Below are 13,629 nucleotides of genomic sequence, written 5' to 3' on the forward strand. Positions count from 1 at the left end.
ATTTTTATTCAAGTTACTTAATTCATACTACATAAAATAGCCTACCATGAATTTCTTGTAATAATCTATTTCGATTCATTATGTTAAGTACAGTTTTGAGTTTGAACAAGTTTAACAGATAGTTTACTAGTATACGCCGTCGAACATTGAACACATGCAGGACAATATAGACATACATAACAGCTACCTACCTAACCTAATACAATATTATAACTAATACACCAAGAGTTTTATCTTAGGTGGATAACTACCTGCTAAGTATACCATTACAACTCATGCTTTACATAAAGCCCCAAATAGTAAACACTTTTTAAACAGGTACCTAATAATCTATAACTTTCTATACATAAATGCCTTTACTTGACCAAGTTGATATTTGAAAAGTTACACGTATTACACGAGTTACCTGTTATAAATACAATGTAACTACCTACCTAGGTAGTAGTAGGTACCTAGATATCTCATGATCTCTATACATGTACTTACCCCTAAGATCTCCGGTTATTAAGAGGTAGGTAGAATGCAGCTGTGGGGGGACCCTTAAGTTATAAGTGATGCGCTCCATGCATGTCCGTAGTATAAGTACAGTAGGTACCTCCTAACAGTAGCACAGTGTATTGTACATGACGCTAGAGCCAATAAACGGGAGACGGGGATGCATTCAGCATTCAGCCTTGGAAACCTTGGAAACTTCGTACGTTCCTCGTTCCTCGTTCCTCGTTCAGGTGTTGGAGTGCCGCTCGAGCTGATACCCATCAGTGCTACATTATCATAACCAATCTTACATAAATCAGGTATCTACATTATTTATCTCATTTACATTCCGCCGCGCTATAAGTTATATGTTACACACTAGGTGCTAGCATTCAGCATTCGCAGTTGAACAATAACTAATCCTTCCTTCCTTTCATATTTTGATGACCTAAGCCTAAGCTTAAGCCTAACCGTATATACAATCGGGGAATTGCGCCACCAAGTTCCATTTGGGTACATCCTTCCTGACATCCTCCTTGTATCTATCTGCTCTACTGCCAAACATTCACCACCTCCATTAATTAAAATTATCGTTGCTGGGTTTTAGCTTCTTCGATAAACTTTCACCCGCAATCGAACCTTTTTACTACCTACCTGGTATTCAAACTTGCGCCTATACCATCCAACGTTGGCTTCCTATAAAAGGGGGCGGCCCAGCCCATACCATATGTGATGACGCGGGAAGTAAATCGGCCAGTGGACAACGATCCTGGCAACAATATTCTCGATGCCGAAATCTTAGATGCCCTCTGGGAACAGGTCCCATTCCCAAGGCTACCCGCCGATGCGCCATCCGAGATGAAGGAACTGGTTATTGATGTTGAGAATCCCAGGAGGGTTTACGCTATCCACCGCGCCAGCCGCCGCCACGATCTACAGTTGATAGTCGAGAAGTAAGTTCTGAAATTGTCTTACCCCCGCGCACCGCGCACCTCTCGTCCGCATTCCGTTCAACCAACTCAACCAACTTGCTAACTCGCTAACTTGCTATAGGTTCATCACCCAACTGCGGTACGGGTGCGGCTTCAGCGCGTGTACTACCCCGTCTTGTTTTAGTTGCCGAAAGCGACTGGCTGGTAAAGCCCCGATTCGTCGATATAACCCAACCAGTGCAAGGACTCTAGCCATATTCCTCGCAAGCCAGGACGATGCCGATGATCGACTATGTCCCCATCTACACCCTCCAGCCGGTCCTAGCGACGCTATAAAACCCCTCATATTCGGTTTAAAGTACACGACACCTTCCAGCGATGCAGCTGGCCCGGTTCACGCGGGCGCTGCCAAAGTCAAATCTCCCAAGGGGGCCCCAGGACGGGTAGCGTTAAAAAGGGGACAAACACCGGCATCGAATGCCTCGTCATCCGCACAGATGAATCGCAAGACGACAGGCCGGAGCCAGAGCAGGCCTCCCGAAGTTGACACCACCAAGAAAAGGCAACCGTTGCGGCCCGATGGCTTTGATGGAGTACAAATTACTGAAAAGTCGGTTAGCAAGGACTACCGCTCCTTCGCTGCTAACGTGTTTGGATCTGTCGCGTTCAAGATGTTGGAGTGGTTAACACCAAATAATGTCGAAACTCTGTCAAACAAAATCTCAATCGTAGACAGTACACTCGAGTCCATTGAACGTTATCGAGAAAGCACATCTCAATCAGGAGACCAGAGTGGGAGGACTAGCCCAACGTCTACTCCGTCGAGACCCGATCCAGAAAACGAAGTGGGCCTTAAAAAGGCCTCTGACATGCCTCGATATGCTGCCCGAGCTCTCTCGCCTAAAGGCGATGTTACCGGATTTTACCAGAGAGTACATTCTGAACGCCCGGCTGTTTCTAACCCCAATCCTCAGGGTTTACCGCCACATCAAAGACGGACTTCGAATGCCCGGATTCGTCCGTCCTCTGTTTCCAAGTCGCAGACCAAGATTGCGTCAGAGCCTTCAGTCGACTCTATCGTAGACGAAACACCGATCATATCACCCAGCGTTCCTACCCAGCCGGAGAAGGTTTCTAAAGGACTAATTCGGCCTCCGCCAGCTATAGCCCGGCCAGCATCTCAGGTTGTGGAGAGCGATATTCATACACTACCGGAGAGGGAAACCTTAGATCTTCCTAGTCCTCATTCCCGTGTAGATGAGCACTATCCTCAGTCGGATGGAAATAATGGTGAAGAGACATCAAGCAGTGCAGAGACTACGCGGTCCTCAGACGTACTTGATGATACTCAAGATGCCCTAGAAACCACCGACAAGACGGATACAACGTCTGAGCTAGATAGCTACTTGCCCCAATCGCTGGGACGGTTCAATGTTCAAGCGATCAATTTCATATGTGATGTTTTACAAGAAGACGCTACCTCCGAGAGGCATATGCTAGAGCCACCAATCGTTGATGAATCGATTAAACGGTCGTCAAATCGGCTGAAGTCGTGGAAGAGAAAAAGAAAGTCCCACGCCCCTTATCCACAAGACCTAAAGTTCCAGTGGAAACTATTTGTCGAACAAAGTATCTTCCATGTTCTAAGCGACCCTCAAGCCGTGTTAGACTCCTTTACCAGCGCCAGTGGTATCGTCGACTCTCAGACACTATGGTATTGCATGTTACGCTTAACAAGAGTAGCACCCAACCTCGTCTTCGATAGCCTCTGGATTGCTTTGGCGGGTCTTTTCGCGCCGCCGAAGACCTTACAATCTATGAGATCACCGACTTCAAAAATGTTTCTTGATGCTAAACAGTCGTTCACCAATGTAGAGGCTGCATCACTCATGGCTGTATGTTTTCACGCTTTAGTTGCCGCGGCGCCGTTAGTAAGCGATCCAAGGCAATTAAATGACATGTCTCGTATAAGGGCCCACGGACTATCGCTTGCCGGTGGCGGTACGGTCGCGAGACAGCCAACTTCCCTGTGTTTGCAATATGAAGATGCTTTCACAGATAGCATGGCTCTCCGGTTGGCAAGGAGGCTACTTAGGGTAATCCCAACGCGGCGATACTTCGATGAGCTGATTGAGTTAGACTTAGATAAAGAGGATGGAGTTAAAGAACCTGACGTTGTTGAGTTATTACTATCGCATCTCGAGTCCTCTACACCGCCGATATTACATTTTTCAAAAGCCGAGCGAAGTATGCACGAGAAAAGGGTTCCGGTTTTACTTTTGGATTGGGCACGGGCTGTAATGCTTCATGAATGGGAGGGTCAGCCAGATGTTTCTGGAGACGGTCCCTTCGGTGGTGCCATCTCTCTGATGACGGCAATGTGTAAGTGTTTGTGCATGATCATGAGAGATTCTAAACTAACCGTCAAGTAGATCAGAAGCGTCAATCTCTCCTCCTTGGTGACGTCCATTTTCGCGCCGAATACTTTGGTGACCGTCTCGACCCCATTCAAATGCCAGTTTCTTGGTTATCCTTCACCTCAACTAGGCGAAAAGTTCATTTATTGGATTATCCGTACCTTTTCAATCCTGCCTCTTTGGTTTCGTACTTTAGAGCTATCAACTTCTGGCGGATGAGCCGTTCTTATGAAGAGTCCACCTCGTTACAAAGTCGAATCAATGCTATTATTGCCCCTGACAGCCTTGTCACGGAGTCGCACCAGAAAAACGTACTTCAAGATCTCTTGAAAGTTGCATCATCAAAATACCTGATCCTTGATATCAGCCGTAAAAACGTGCTTCGGGATGCCTTTGACCAGCTCTGGAGACGACAAGAACGCGAACTGTTGAGACCGTTGAAAGTTCATCTTGGGGAAGACAGCGGGGAAGAAGGGTTCGACTCCGGCGGTGTGCAGCAAGAATTCTTTCGTCTTGCCATAGCTGAGGCTTTAAATCCTACTTACGGTGCTTTCGTCATTGATGATAGAACACGAATGACGTGGTTTCAGCCCGGTTCTGTCCAGCCTGAATGGAAATTTGAACTAATCGGACTACTTATCTCGTTGGCCGTTTACAATGGACTGACACTCCCGATCACATTCCCAAAAGCGCTGTACCGCAAGCTTCTGGGCGAGCCTGTCACTGAGCTGTACCATATCGCTGACGGGTGGCCAGACCTCGCTAACGGGCTTACCAGCGTTCTCGAATGGAATGAAAAAGATGGCCCCGTAGAGGATGTTTTCGTCCTTACTTACGAGTTTTCCACGTCTATGTTTGGCCAGCCAGTTTCGCGAGAAATGGAGTCATCAAAGCCGGTAGCCTGGCCACAATTCTCTAGCCATCCAGATCCTACTCTCCTTTCGGCGTCCAATCCAGGCAGCGCACCACTTGTCACAGGCGACAACCGCAACGCTTATGTGAGCGACTACATCCGATACCTAACAGATATCTCGGTCGCTCCTCAATTTAACGCTTTTGCCCGTGGTTTCCGAGCTTGTCTGCACCCAAAGTCCCTGCAGCTTCTGACACCCTCATTATTACAAAATCTAGTAGAGGGTACGCAGGAAATTGACGTTGGAGAGCTCCGTCGTGCAACACGTTACGTGGGTTGGGACGCGTCGCACCGTACCGTGCGCGACTTCTGGTCTATTGTTAAGAGATATGATGACCGTATGCGCAGGAAGTTGCTTGAGTTCGTCACCGCCAGCGACCGTGTCCCCGTTGGCGGCATGGCCAATATTCAATTCGTTGTACAAAAGAACGGCGAGGAGGAAGGCGAAGGTGGTCACTTACCTACTGCGTATACGTGCTACGGCACCCTTCTACTCCCAGAGTACCGTGATAAGGAGGTCCTTCGAGAGCGACTTACCATGGCGCTTGAAAATGCTCAGGGATTCGGGTTCGCATAAATTGCACCATGGAAAGGTACAGGATACTGTTATGCTTTAGGCCAAAAACAGACACTTAATAAGGCAGCATTGGTAGTTGCGTACTTGCAGCTAGCGGATTGGGAATCAAGAGGATGGAAGCAGATGCTCAACAAGTCAGCTTCTAGGTCCGGGCCCAATAAATCACAAAAATAAATCAAAAGAAGGTGTAAATAACCCGTTGTCGCTGTCGAGGTATATATACGAGGTGAAGGGGGCGGGGGGATGGGATATAGGAAAGGAAAAAAGGGGCTCCGGTTTTGAAAAGGCCTTAGAGGACAGAATCCACCATCACCTGCTTCCATTGCCCAGTACCAATTACGATTACACACACGATTTTACTATATTGTTTGCCTGGGGGTCGAGGCACTACGAGTTGGGGGGGACTATAGAGAGAGGAGAGAGGTGGTGAGAAAAAGGGGGGATTTATTTTTTTGAGTAGTTTCGATTAACTCGTCGAGTCAGAGTCAATCCTAACTCTTACCCGCCCTTGTATAGGTTAGGTAGGTACCTATATATGCCTACCTCTGGCAGTATTTCTCCCAACTACCCGTGGACTATTTTATTGAAATAGGATATCTCTGTCATTTGAGCGTGCGTGTAATTGAAAAGAAGAAAAGTTCGGGAGCGGTCTTTTTTTTTTCTTGTTCTTGGGGATCCGTACCTACCTCTCTATGGTACATATATAGAGGTACCTAACTACCTAGCATAGGAGAATCTTTTGGAATTATATATCTTTCTGTATACCGTGTCCAGAATAGACAGATTAGGTTAGGTACCTACCTCCTACCTACGTATCTAAGAACACAGAATGATAATAGCTACCAGGTACCTAAATTAGTTCATATGAGGCAGTAAGTTCTTTTTTTCCCGTTTCGTTTATTTCTTGTTCTTGTAGGTCTCAGCTGTCTAAGAGAAGGATACCTTCCTACGTAGGAAGGTATAGAGAGGTACGTATATCGTATAGTATCTCATCTTTGACATTGTTAGCCTTTTTAACCGCCATTCCACAAGCACGTATCAGGTACTATTCATATCTACAACACTAAACAACGTGCTCTCTTCTTTCTCCCCTCTACGAGAACCACATCAAGCACTGGCACCTCGAGGTTGAAATCTAGATCTAGGTCAACGCCAACAGGCGAACGGGACAGACGAGTTTTTATTTTATCCTACCCCTAGTTCCCGGTACTACCGCATTAAATTTAATAGTCCTGATCCCCAGATCCGCTAACGATAACGTTGTTAACCTTGAGGACCATGCGGCACAGTTGGGTGGCGAGCATGAGCTGCTGGCGCTTGCCGATGAGGGGGTCGATGACGAAGGCCTGCTTCATGTCGTTGCTGCCGCGGTTCATGCAGTCGACGCCTAGCTTGCCCCGGCCCTCGGCTCCAGCCTTAACCTGCTGGGACTTGACCTCGGCGAGCGTCGCGATCGGGTTTAGTCCGCTATTCTCCGCGAGCGCCATCGGCACCGCGTCGAGCGCCTCAGCGAACGCCCGCATGGCGTACTGCTCCAGCCCGGGCGTCTTGACAGCCGCGTCCTCGACCGCTAGCGAGCAGGCGATTTCCGCGGCGCCACCGCCGTACACGACGCGGTTGTCGCGGACTAGGTTTCGTACAACGCAGAGAGCATCGTGGAGGGACCGTCGAGCTTCGTCGATGATCTAGAGGTGATTAAAAGTTAAGTTGATGCTTTTGTGATTTTTTTTTTTTAAAAAAAGGGGGGGAGGTGTTGGGTAGATAAAACTTACCATCTTGTTACTTCCTCGAACAAACACGGTCACGGCTCTTGTGTTGGCGCACTCCTCGATAACGAGCATCTTCTCTCTCGTCGTGCCGAATGTCATTTCCCGTACAACACCAGCTTTACCTAGCTTCTCCGGCTTCAGGTCCTCAAATCGAGGTACTATCCTACCATTCGTGGCGATGGCAATAAGTTCGATCTCTGGGCCGCCTACCCATCTTACGGCGGGTAATTCGTTTTGTAATAATAAGTGGTTGGCCTCGTCGTCGAAACCCCACTGGCAGATAGCTAGATTAGCTCCGGTATCCTTGATCTGCTGGATCATCTCCACAAACTTCTCCCGCTCGTAGTTTTGCAGCTTCTTAAATTCCTCGACCGACGTAATCTCCAGCTTGTGCTTAGTCTTGGGCTTCGGCGGCTCGAAGGCGCATGTGAGAATGGCGATCTTGGCGTCTCTGACTTCGGAGGGCATTTGGGGGTGTGAGAAGTCTTTATCGACGATCACACCCTTAACCAGAATGGTATCTTCCAACGCACCACCAACCTTGCCGTCCACCTTAATCAACTCGAAATCAACATCTTTCCGCTCAAGGTCGGCGACCGATAGGACAGCATCCACAGCAATGTTGGCAAACTGGTCGTGGGCCTTGGACACGATTTTGCTGCCTAAACTCGTCCGAGCTACCTTGACTAAGTTCTCCGTCGATTCCCGGCTAAACTCAATGGTATCTGATATACGGTCTAACTCGGCCACTGCAATATCACAGGCTTGGTCGTAGCCATCTGCTATTCGGATAGGGTGGATGCCCTTGTCTATGAGTTCGGCAGCCTGTTCCAGGAGAGCACCGGCTAGGACAACGACACCCGTTGTTCCGTCACCAATCTCGTCGTCTTGAGACTTGGATAATTCGACGAGAAGCTTCGCTACGTGATTGGAGATATCCATCTGTTGTAGGATGGTAGCTCCATCGTTGGTTACCGTGATGTCTCCATCGGGGGAAATTAGGATCTTATCGAGACCGCGAGGACCCAGGGAAGTTTTGACGATATTTGCAACGGTTCGAGCGGCGAGGATGTGCGATTTAACAGCTTCATTGCCATATTGGCGCTTCTTCTTGCCTTGACTGAGAGTAAACGAGGTTAGGTATGATGCATTATCTAGGTATGTATGTCCAACTATACGGGGGGGTAATCTAAGATGATCAAGCTTACTCTCTGACAATGATAAAAGGTCGCCCCTGTTCATCTTTCATGACAGCAGCTGTAGAGAGTATAGATTAGTATAAATATAGAATATAGTAGTTATATATTATATCTATAAGCATGAGCATACCATTTTGCAAGTCGAGATCTAAAGTCTAAGATTAGTAAATGACGATAGCCACGGCGCGGGGTTGTTGATTTCATACTTAACGCCATTTTTGACAGTTCTTATAGCTCTCGTGAGCTTTGTATGCTGTATCGAATGGTACCCAGGCAATATCCAGCTCGTGTACTAAATTTTGAAAGGATATGCCGTTGTGTGAAGCTGTTTTCACTTGGTAGAGTTCTGCCTTGTCAGGTGTCTGGTGGGACAAGGTTTGTACGTAGCTTTGGAAATTCAGAAATTCTAAAAGATCCCGCCCCACATTCTTTCCAGATCGGAAAATTCGCAGCGCCGAGGTGCCACCCCGAGGCCCCTGAGCCACCTGCACCTGGACACCCCTGAAACCTGAACCTTCCTGCGGTGGACAGGTAGGTACCACACCTAGGTAGTAGTTACATCTTACCTAACATAAGTAGTACGTCACACCGGCATGCGTACCTACCTAATCTAATTCGTGCTCGTCAAGAGCTTTTATCTTATCGATCATTGCAAATCTTACCCTTGCAATTGAGCTTCTTCCCTTATTCAACCACCTGTACCCGTGCCAGCAAGTACCTATTGGCTGACATACATACAAGATATGATACGTAGTAGTGAAGTTAACCCTTCGTCATACATTCTAATCAACAAAATTTTCTATCTCTCTACTTGTAGCCGTTGCTAATTTCTCGTACGTGCAGATGTTATTACCGATGGCGGTAACATATTGGCGATTCTTGCATATTACATATGTAAGTAGCCACCGCGAACTGAGCGAAGCTAGAGTTTGAGGTTATACAAAAAAATTTAATATCTCTGCGCCCCCTATACTCGGTATATTCGGCCGTAATATACCAGGCGCCTAAGAGCAGAGAAAAGAGAGAAACCCCCCCCCCCCCCCCAGAAACCCATAGTACCATAATCATTTGATACAGGTGATTGCGCATAACTTTCCAATTCCAAGAGCCGAGGCACGGATAACCCGACCGCCTATTGACCCCCTTCTCATTAATAACAAGATCCATACAAAATATCACATATCGCAACTTTGAGCTTCTAATTCTAGATACGCCGCAAAACTGGAACGTTATTTTTTTCGGATTCTTATGGACCCACATAGATCAGAAAATATGTCCTCGGCATTTCTGATAAAGTCTTAGCATATTCACTTATACCCAAGCTCCATGGGGCTCCTTGGCCAGTTTTGGGCTCCACAAGTACCTAAAACCTAGTGGACTGCCCCGCTGACGTTTTGTCGTTTGTCGCCTTACCTTACTTATCTACCTACCTACCGTTACATGGTACCTACAGCTTCTCCTACAAAAGCTTCAACTCTAAATTCAATTTTTTTAATCTCTAACTTTTTGCTTTTCTTCCGGGTTTATTTGTCGACGTCACATCCCTGCCATCTACACAATATTTTGACATTTTTGACATCACCTTATTACCTAGGTAGCTGTTATCCAATATCCATCCTATATCTTTCTGCTACCCACCTAAAATCATGTCCCTCCCAACTCAATTCGACGGCGTACTTCCTCTCTACAGGGTCCAAAAACCACCCTATATGGTCGAATCTCCCGGCGCTGAAGAAGTCGAAGGCGAAACGAAGCCATTCAGACATATCAAGGCCAAAGACGGTCTCATCACACGCCCCGAATCTCACATCACTACAACCTATGACATATTAATAGAGAGTGCGAAGAAGTATGGCGATAAGGCCGCCATAGGCTCTCGCAAACTCGTTAAGACGCATACCGAGACTAAGAAAATCATCAAAGTTGTCGACGGGATCAAGACCGAGGTTGAAAAGGAATGGACATACTTCGAGTTAACGCCGTACACCTTCCTTACTTACAATGAGTACAAGACTCGAGCCCTGAACGTTGGCGCCGGCTTGAAGAAGCTAGGTCTTGAGACGGGCGATGTCTTACACATCTTCGCGACGACGAGGTAAGAAATATTCCCGTTTAAATTGTGAAAGAATCGTTAAAAAAAGGCTAATTACCAATCCAGCGCCAACTGGCAATGCACGGCTCACGGCTGTGCCTCGCAATCCATCACAATCGCGACCGCATACGATACTCTTGGCCCTGATGCCGTCGAATACTCCCTCACGCAAACGAATGCGAAGGCCATGTACACAGACCCTCATCTATTCAAGGTTGCCAGCCGCCCTCTGAAGAATGCAAAAGACGTCAAGTACCTAATCTATAATGACTCGACAAACGTGCCTATCTCCGACGAGGAGATGGCCGACTTCAAGGCCTCAAACTCTCACCTCACCATCATCTCCTACTCCGACCTAATCAAACTTGGCGAGGAGAACCCTATAGACCCCATCCCGCCGAAACCTACCGATTTGTGCTGTATCATGTACACTTCCGGTTCTTCTGGCCCTCCCAAGGGTGTTCCTCTTACCCACGAAGGAGTTGTTGCAGGTATCACCGGTCTCTGGACTGTTGTTGCTGAGACTGTTTCGCATCGCGACACTATTCTGGCATATCTACCCCTTGCACACATCTTGGAGGTGGCTGTAGAGAATTTGGTAATGTTTGTTGGTGGTACTCTAGGCTACGGATCCCCGCGCACGTTGGCTGACTCTTCGATGCGCAACTGTGCTGGCGACATGCGAGAGCTTGCGCCTACCGTCATGGTTGGTGTGCCCCAGATCTGGGAGACCATCAGGAAAGGTATCGAGGCCAAAGTTAACTCTGGTGGTGCCTTGACGAAGAACCTCTTCTGGGGTGCGTACAACCTGAAGAGCTTACTTGTATCAGCAGGCCTACCTGGAAGTGGCTTGCTTGATGCTGTGGTGTTCAAGAAAGTTCGCGACATGACGGGTGGGAGAGTAAGATTTCTCTTCAATGGTGCCAGTGGTATTTCTGCTGGCACGAGGCAATTCGTAAGCTTGGTACTCGCGCCAATGATTACAGGTTACGGCCTCACAGAGACTACCGCTAATGGTGCTCTGGGCAATCCGTTACAATGGACTTGGGACGCCATCGGCCCTGTTCCTGCGTCGCTCGAAATTAAGCTGGTGAGCATATCTGAGCTAGGATACGACGCGAAGAGCAATCCGCCACAGGGTGAGATTCTTCTGCGAGGACTTCCGGTCTGTAAGGAGTACTACAAGAACCCCGAGGAGACCGCAAAGGCTTTCACTCCGGATGGGTGGTTTAGAACGGGAGACATCGGCGAGATCGACTCGGTTGGCCACATCAAGGTCATCGACCGCGTCAAAAACCTGGTCAAGCTGCAGGGTGGTGAATATATCGCACTCGAGAAGCTCGAGGCCGTCTATCGCGGCAGCGAGTACGTCCACAACCTCATGATATACGGTGATAGCGATAACCCTCGGGCCATCGCCGTAATCAGCCCCAACGAGAAGCCCCTGAACGACTTAGCGAAGAAGCTAGGCGTCGACCACGCACACGCCCACACCGACCCCAAGGTCCTCGATGCAGTCCACAAGGACTTAATCGCGGTGGGTAAGAAGGCCAGCCTGACCGGGCTAGAAATGATTGTTGGCATCGTATTAGTTGATGAAGAATGGACGCCGGCTAGTGTAAGTTTACTCCTTCCGCCCCCCCTCTTCCCCTCATACTATTTTATTCGATACCTATGACCAGCACTAACAGACATATAATAGGGCCTCGTCACAGCGACGCAGAAGGTGAACCGGAGGGCGCTTAAGGATGCCTACAAGAAGCAGATCGAGGAGTGCTTCAAGCGAAGTTCGTGATGTGGTGATGGGCGTCACGTCGTATTATTATTTAATGTAATACCTACCTATACGTCCTCCCATCCTCCCTCTCTCTCCCAAGGCGTTTATTGTAGTGATTTATCGGCTGTGTGTGCGTGTGTATGTGGTTAGGTTCTTCGTGGGTTTAGAGACGAAACGGAAGGGGATTGGTGGCTGGTGTAGGACTAATTATGGATTAATTATTTGCTTTGGTCGAGTGTGTTTTCCGTATGGCCTGTCAGCTTTTTTTGTTTTTCATTGTTCTTACACCCCGTGAAGAAAATACCGGGTTGCTCTACCCCATTGACGTAGTTAAAGCTAATGATTATGGTTTCTTACCTTTTTTTTCTGTATCTTTTTTAAATATTTGCTTTAACAGAAAACAACTATTCATTCGTAGTAACGTCAACCACAAGTCAGCGGTCCAACACCATATATAACTTAAAACTAATAATTTTCAAAAATTTATAACTTTACGAATATTACATATTAAAATCCCAAATTTAAATATGTTATATTTAATTATAATTATAAAGTATAAAAAAATTAAAAAAATATCTTCATTGTATTAATATAAACAATTATTTAAATTCGAAAACCGAATTTTAATAGGAATTTTTCTTATTAAAGTGCACGGTTACGCACAGACGTATTTTGTATGTATTTTCCGTGGACCGCTGACTTGTGTGGACCGCTGACTTGTGGTTTACGTTATGCTGAATTCTAGTATGGTTTACATGTAACTAATGTATTTAGGTAACAGGTAAAAATCAGGGTAAAGGTTATACATGAAGTATCCAATTCTCTGCAGGTATACTATAGTTTATCGAGACGTCGACATTTATCATTACTAAATCCCCCCTAGGTCCAGAGAATTTCGAGTCACGGTTGCGATTTTGCTAATCAAACAAAAGTAAATAGAATAGTTTATAATCTCTATATACCAACCCACAGCATAAACCTTACACCTACACCTCGACTTAAAAGAAAATCTAGTTAACTCAACACACCGCCAGACCGAAAGAAAGAAAAATAAAGCGATGCCAGTTAAGAAAACGAAAGTAGTAGGAGTTATATAAGGTAAATATAAATAACCTCTGAATAAATAATCAGTTGTTAAGAAAAACAAACGATATACCTAATAATAATAATGACATACCTACATGTAAGTACCTAAAGGCAATGATTTCGGTACTTCAGCACTTGGCATACCATCCATTCATCATCCATTCATCATCCATAAACGCCGTGCTTCCCCAAAAAAACAAGGTACATAATGCAACCGTCCCATCCATCCACTACCTAGAATCTCGAAAAAGGAAAGAAAGAAAGGATATTGGGGGGGGGGGGGGGGGGGGGGGCCCCACTTTGCAAGATCGTCGCCGACCAGCAAAAACACCAAGCGGGAGAAGTAAAATAAAAACCAAAAAATTTCGTCCACAACACCCCAAACCCCAGGGC

At 46.8% G+C, this 13,629-nt stretch overlaps 4 protein-coding genes across 4 annotated transcripts; 2 read left to right on the forward strand and 2 right to left on the reverse strand.

Annotated features, from left to right (window-relative positions):
• The first annotated feature begins 998 nt into the window (after nucleotides 1-998).
• F4812DRAFT_43325 (uncharacterized protein) lies at nucleotides 999-5,328 on the forward strand. The gene is made up of 3 exons (XM_047934615.1): nucleotides 999-1,427; nucleotides 1,528-3,788; nucleotides 3,839-5,328. Exons 1-3 carry the CDS (start codon nucleotides 1,207-1,209, stop codon nucleotides 5,311-5,313), a joined length of 3,957 nt encoding a protein of 1,318 aa, XP_047795550.1. The 5' UTR covers nucleotides 999-1,206; the 3' UTR covers nucleotides 5,314-5,328.
• Nucleotides 5,329-6,096: 768 nt separating this feature from the next.
• F4812DRAFT_412064 (chaperonin Cpn60/TCP-1 family) lies at nucleotides 6,097-8,760 on the reverse strand. The gene is made up of 5 exons (XM_047932679.1): nucleotides 8,488-8,760; nucleotides 8,412-8,429; nucleotides 8,291-8,339; nucleotides 7,086-8,202; nucleotides 6,097-6,998 (listed from the first exon to the last, which is right to left on the reverse strand). Exons 1-5 carry the CDS (start codon nucleotides 8,495-8,497, stop codon nucleotides 6,537-6,539), a joined length of 1,656 nt encoding a protein of 551 aa, XP_047795551.1. The 5' UTR covers nucleotides 8,498-8,760; the 3' UTR covers nucleotides 6,097-6,536.
• Nucleotides 8,761-9,083: 323 nt separating this feature from the next.
• F4812DRAFT_43384 (uncharacterized protein) lies at nucleotides 9,084-9,734 on the reverse strand. Its single transcript, XM_047934675.1, has one exon. The coding sequence runs from the start codon at nucleotides 9,539-9,541 to the stop codon at nucleotides 9,131-9,133; it is 411 nt and encodes a 136-aa protein (XP_047795552.1). The 5' UTR covers nucleotides 9,542-9,734; the 3' UTR covers nucleotides 9,084-9,130.
• Nucleotides 9,730-12,283, forward strand: F4812DRAFT_43360 (long-chain-fatty-acid-CoA ligase). The gene is made up of 3 exons (XM_047934650.1): nucleotides 9,730-10,376; nucleotides 10,440-11,991; nucleotides 12,076-12,283. Exons 1-3 carry the CDS (start codon nucleotides 9,928-9,930, stop codon nucleotides 12,166-12,168), a joined length of 2,094 nt encoding a protein of 697 aa, XP_047795553.1. The 5' UTR covers nucleotides 9,730-9,927; the 3' UTR covers nucleotides 12,169-12,283.
• Nucleotides 12,284-13,629: the final 1,346 nt, after the last annotated feature.

Source organism: Daldinia caldariorum, assembly GCF_022478825.1.
Source record: "Daldinia caldariorum strain CBS 122874 unplaced genomic scaffold F4812scaffold_1, whole genome shotgun sequence".
Taxonomy (NCBI): domain Eukaryota; kingdom Fungi; phylum Ascomycota; class Sordariomycetes; order Xylariales; family Hypoxylaceae; genus Daldinia; species Daldinia caldariorum.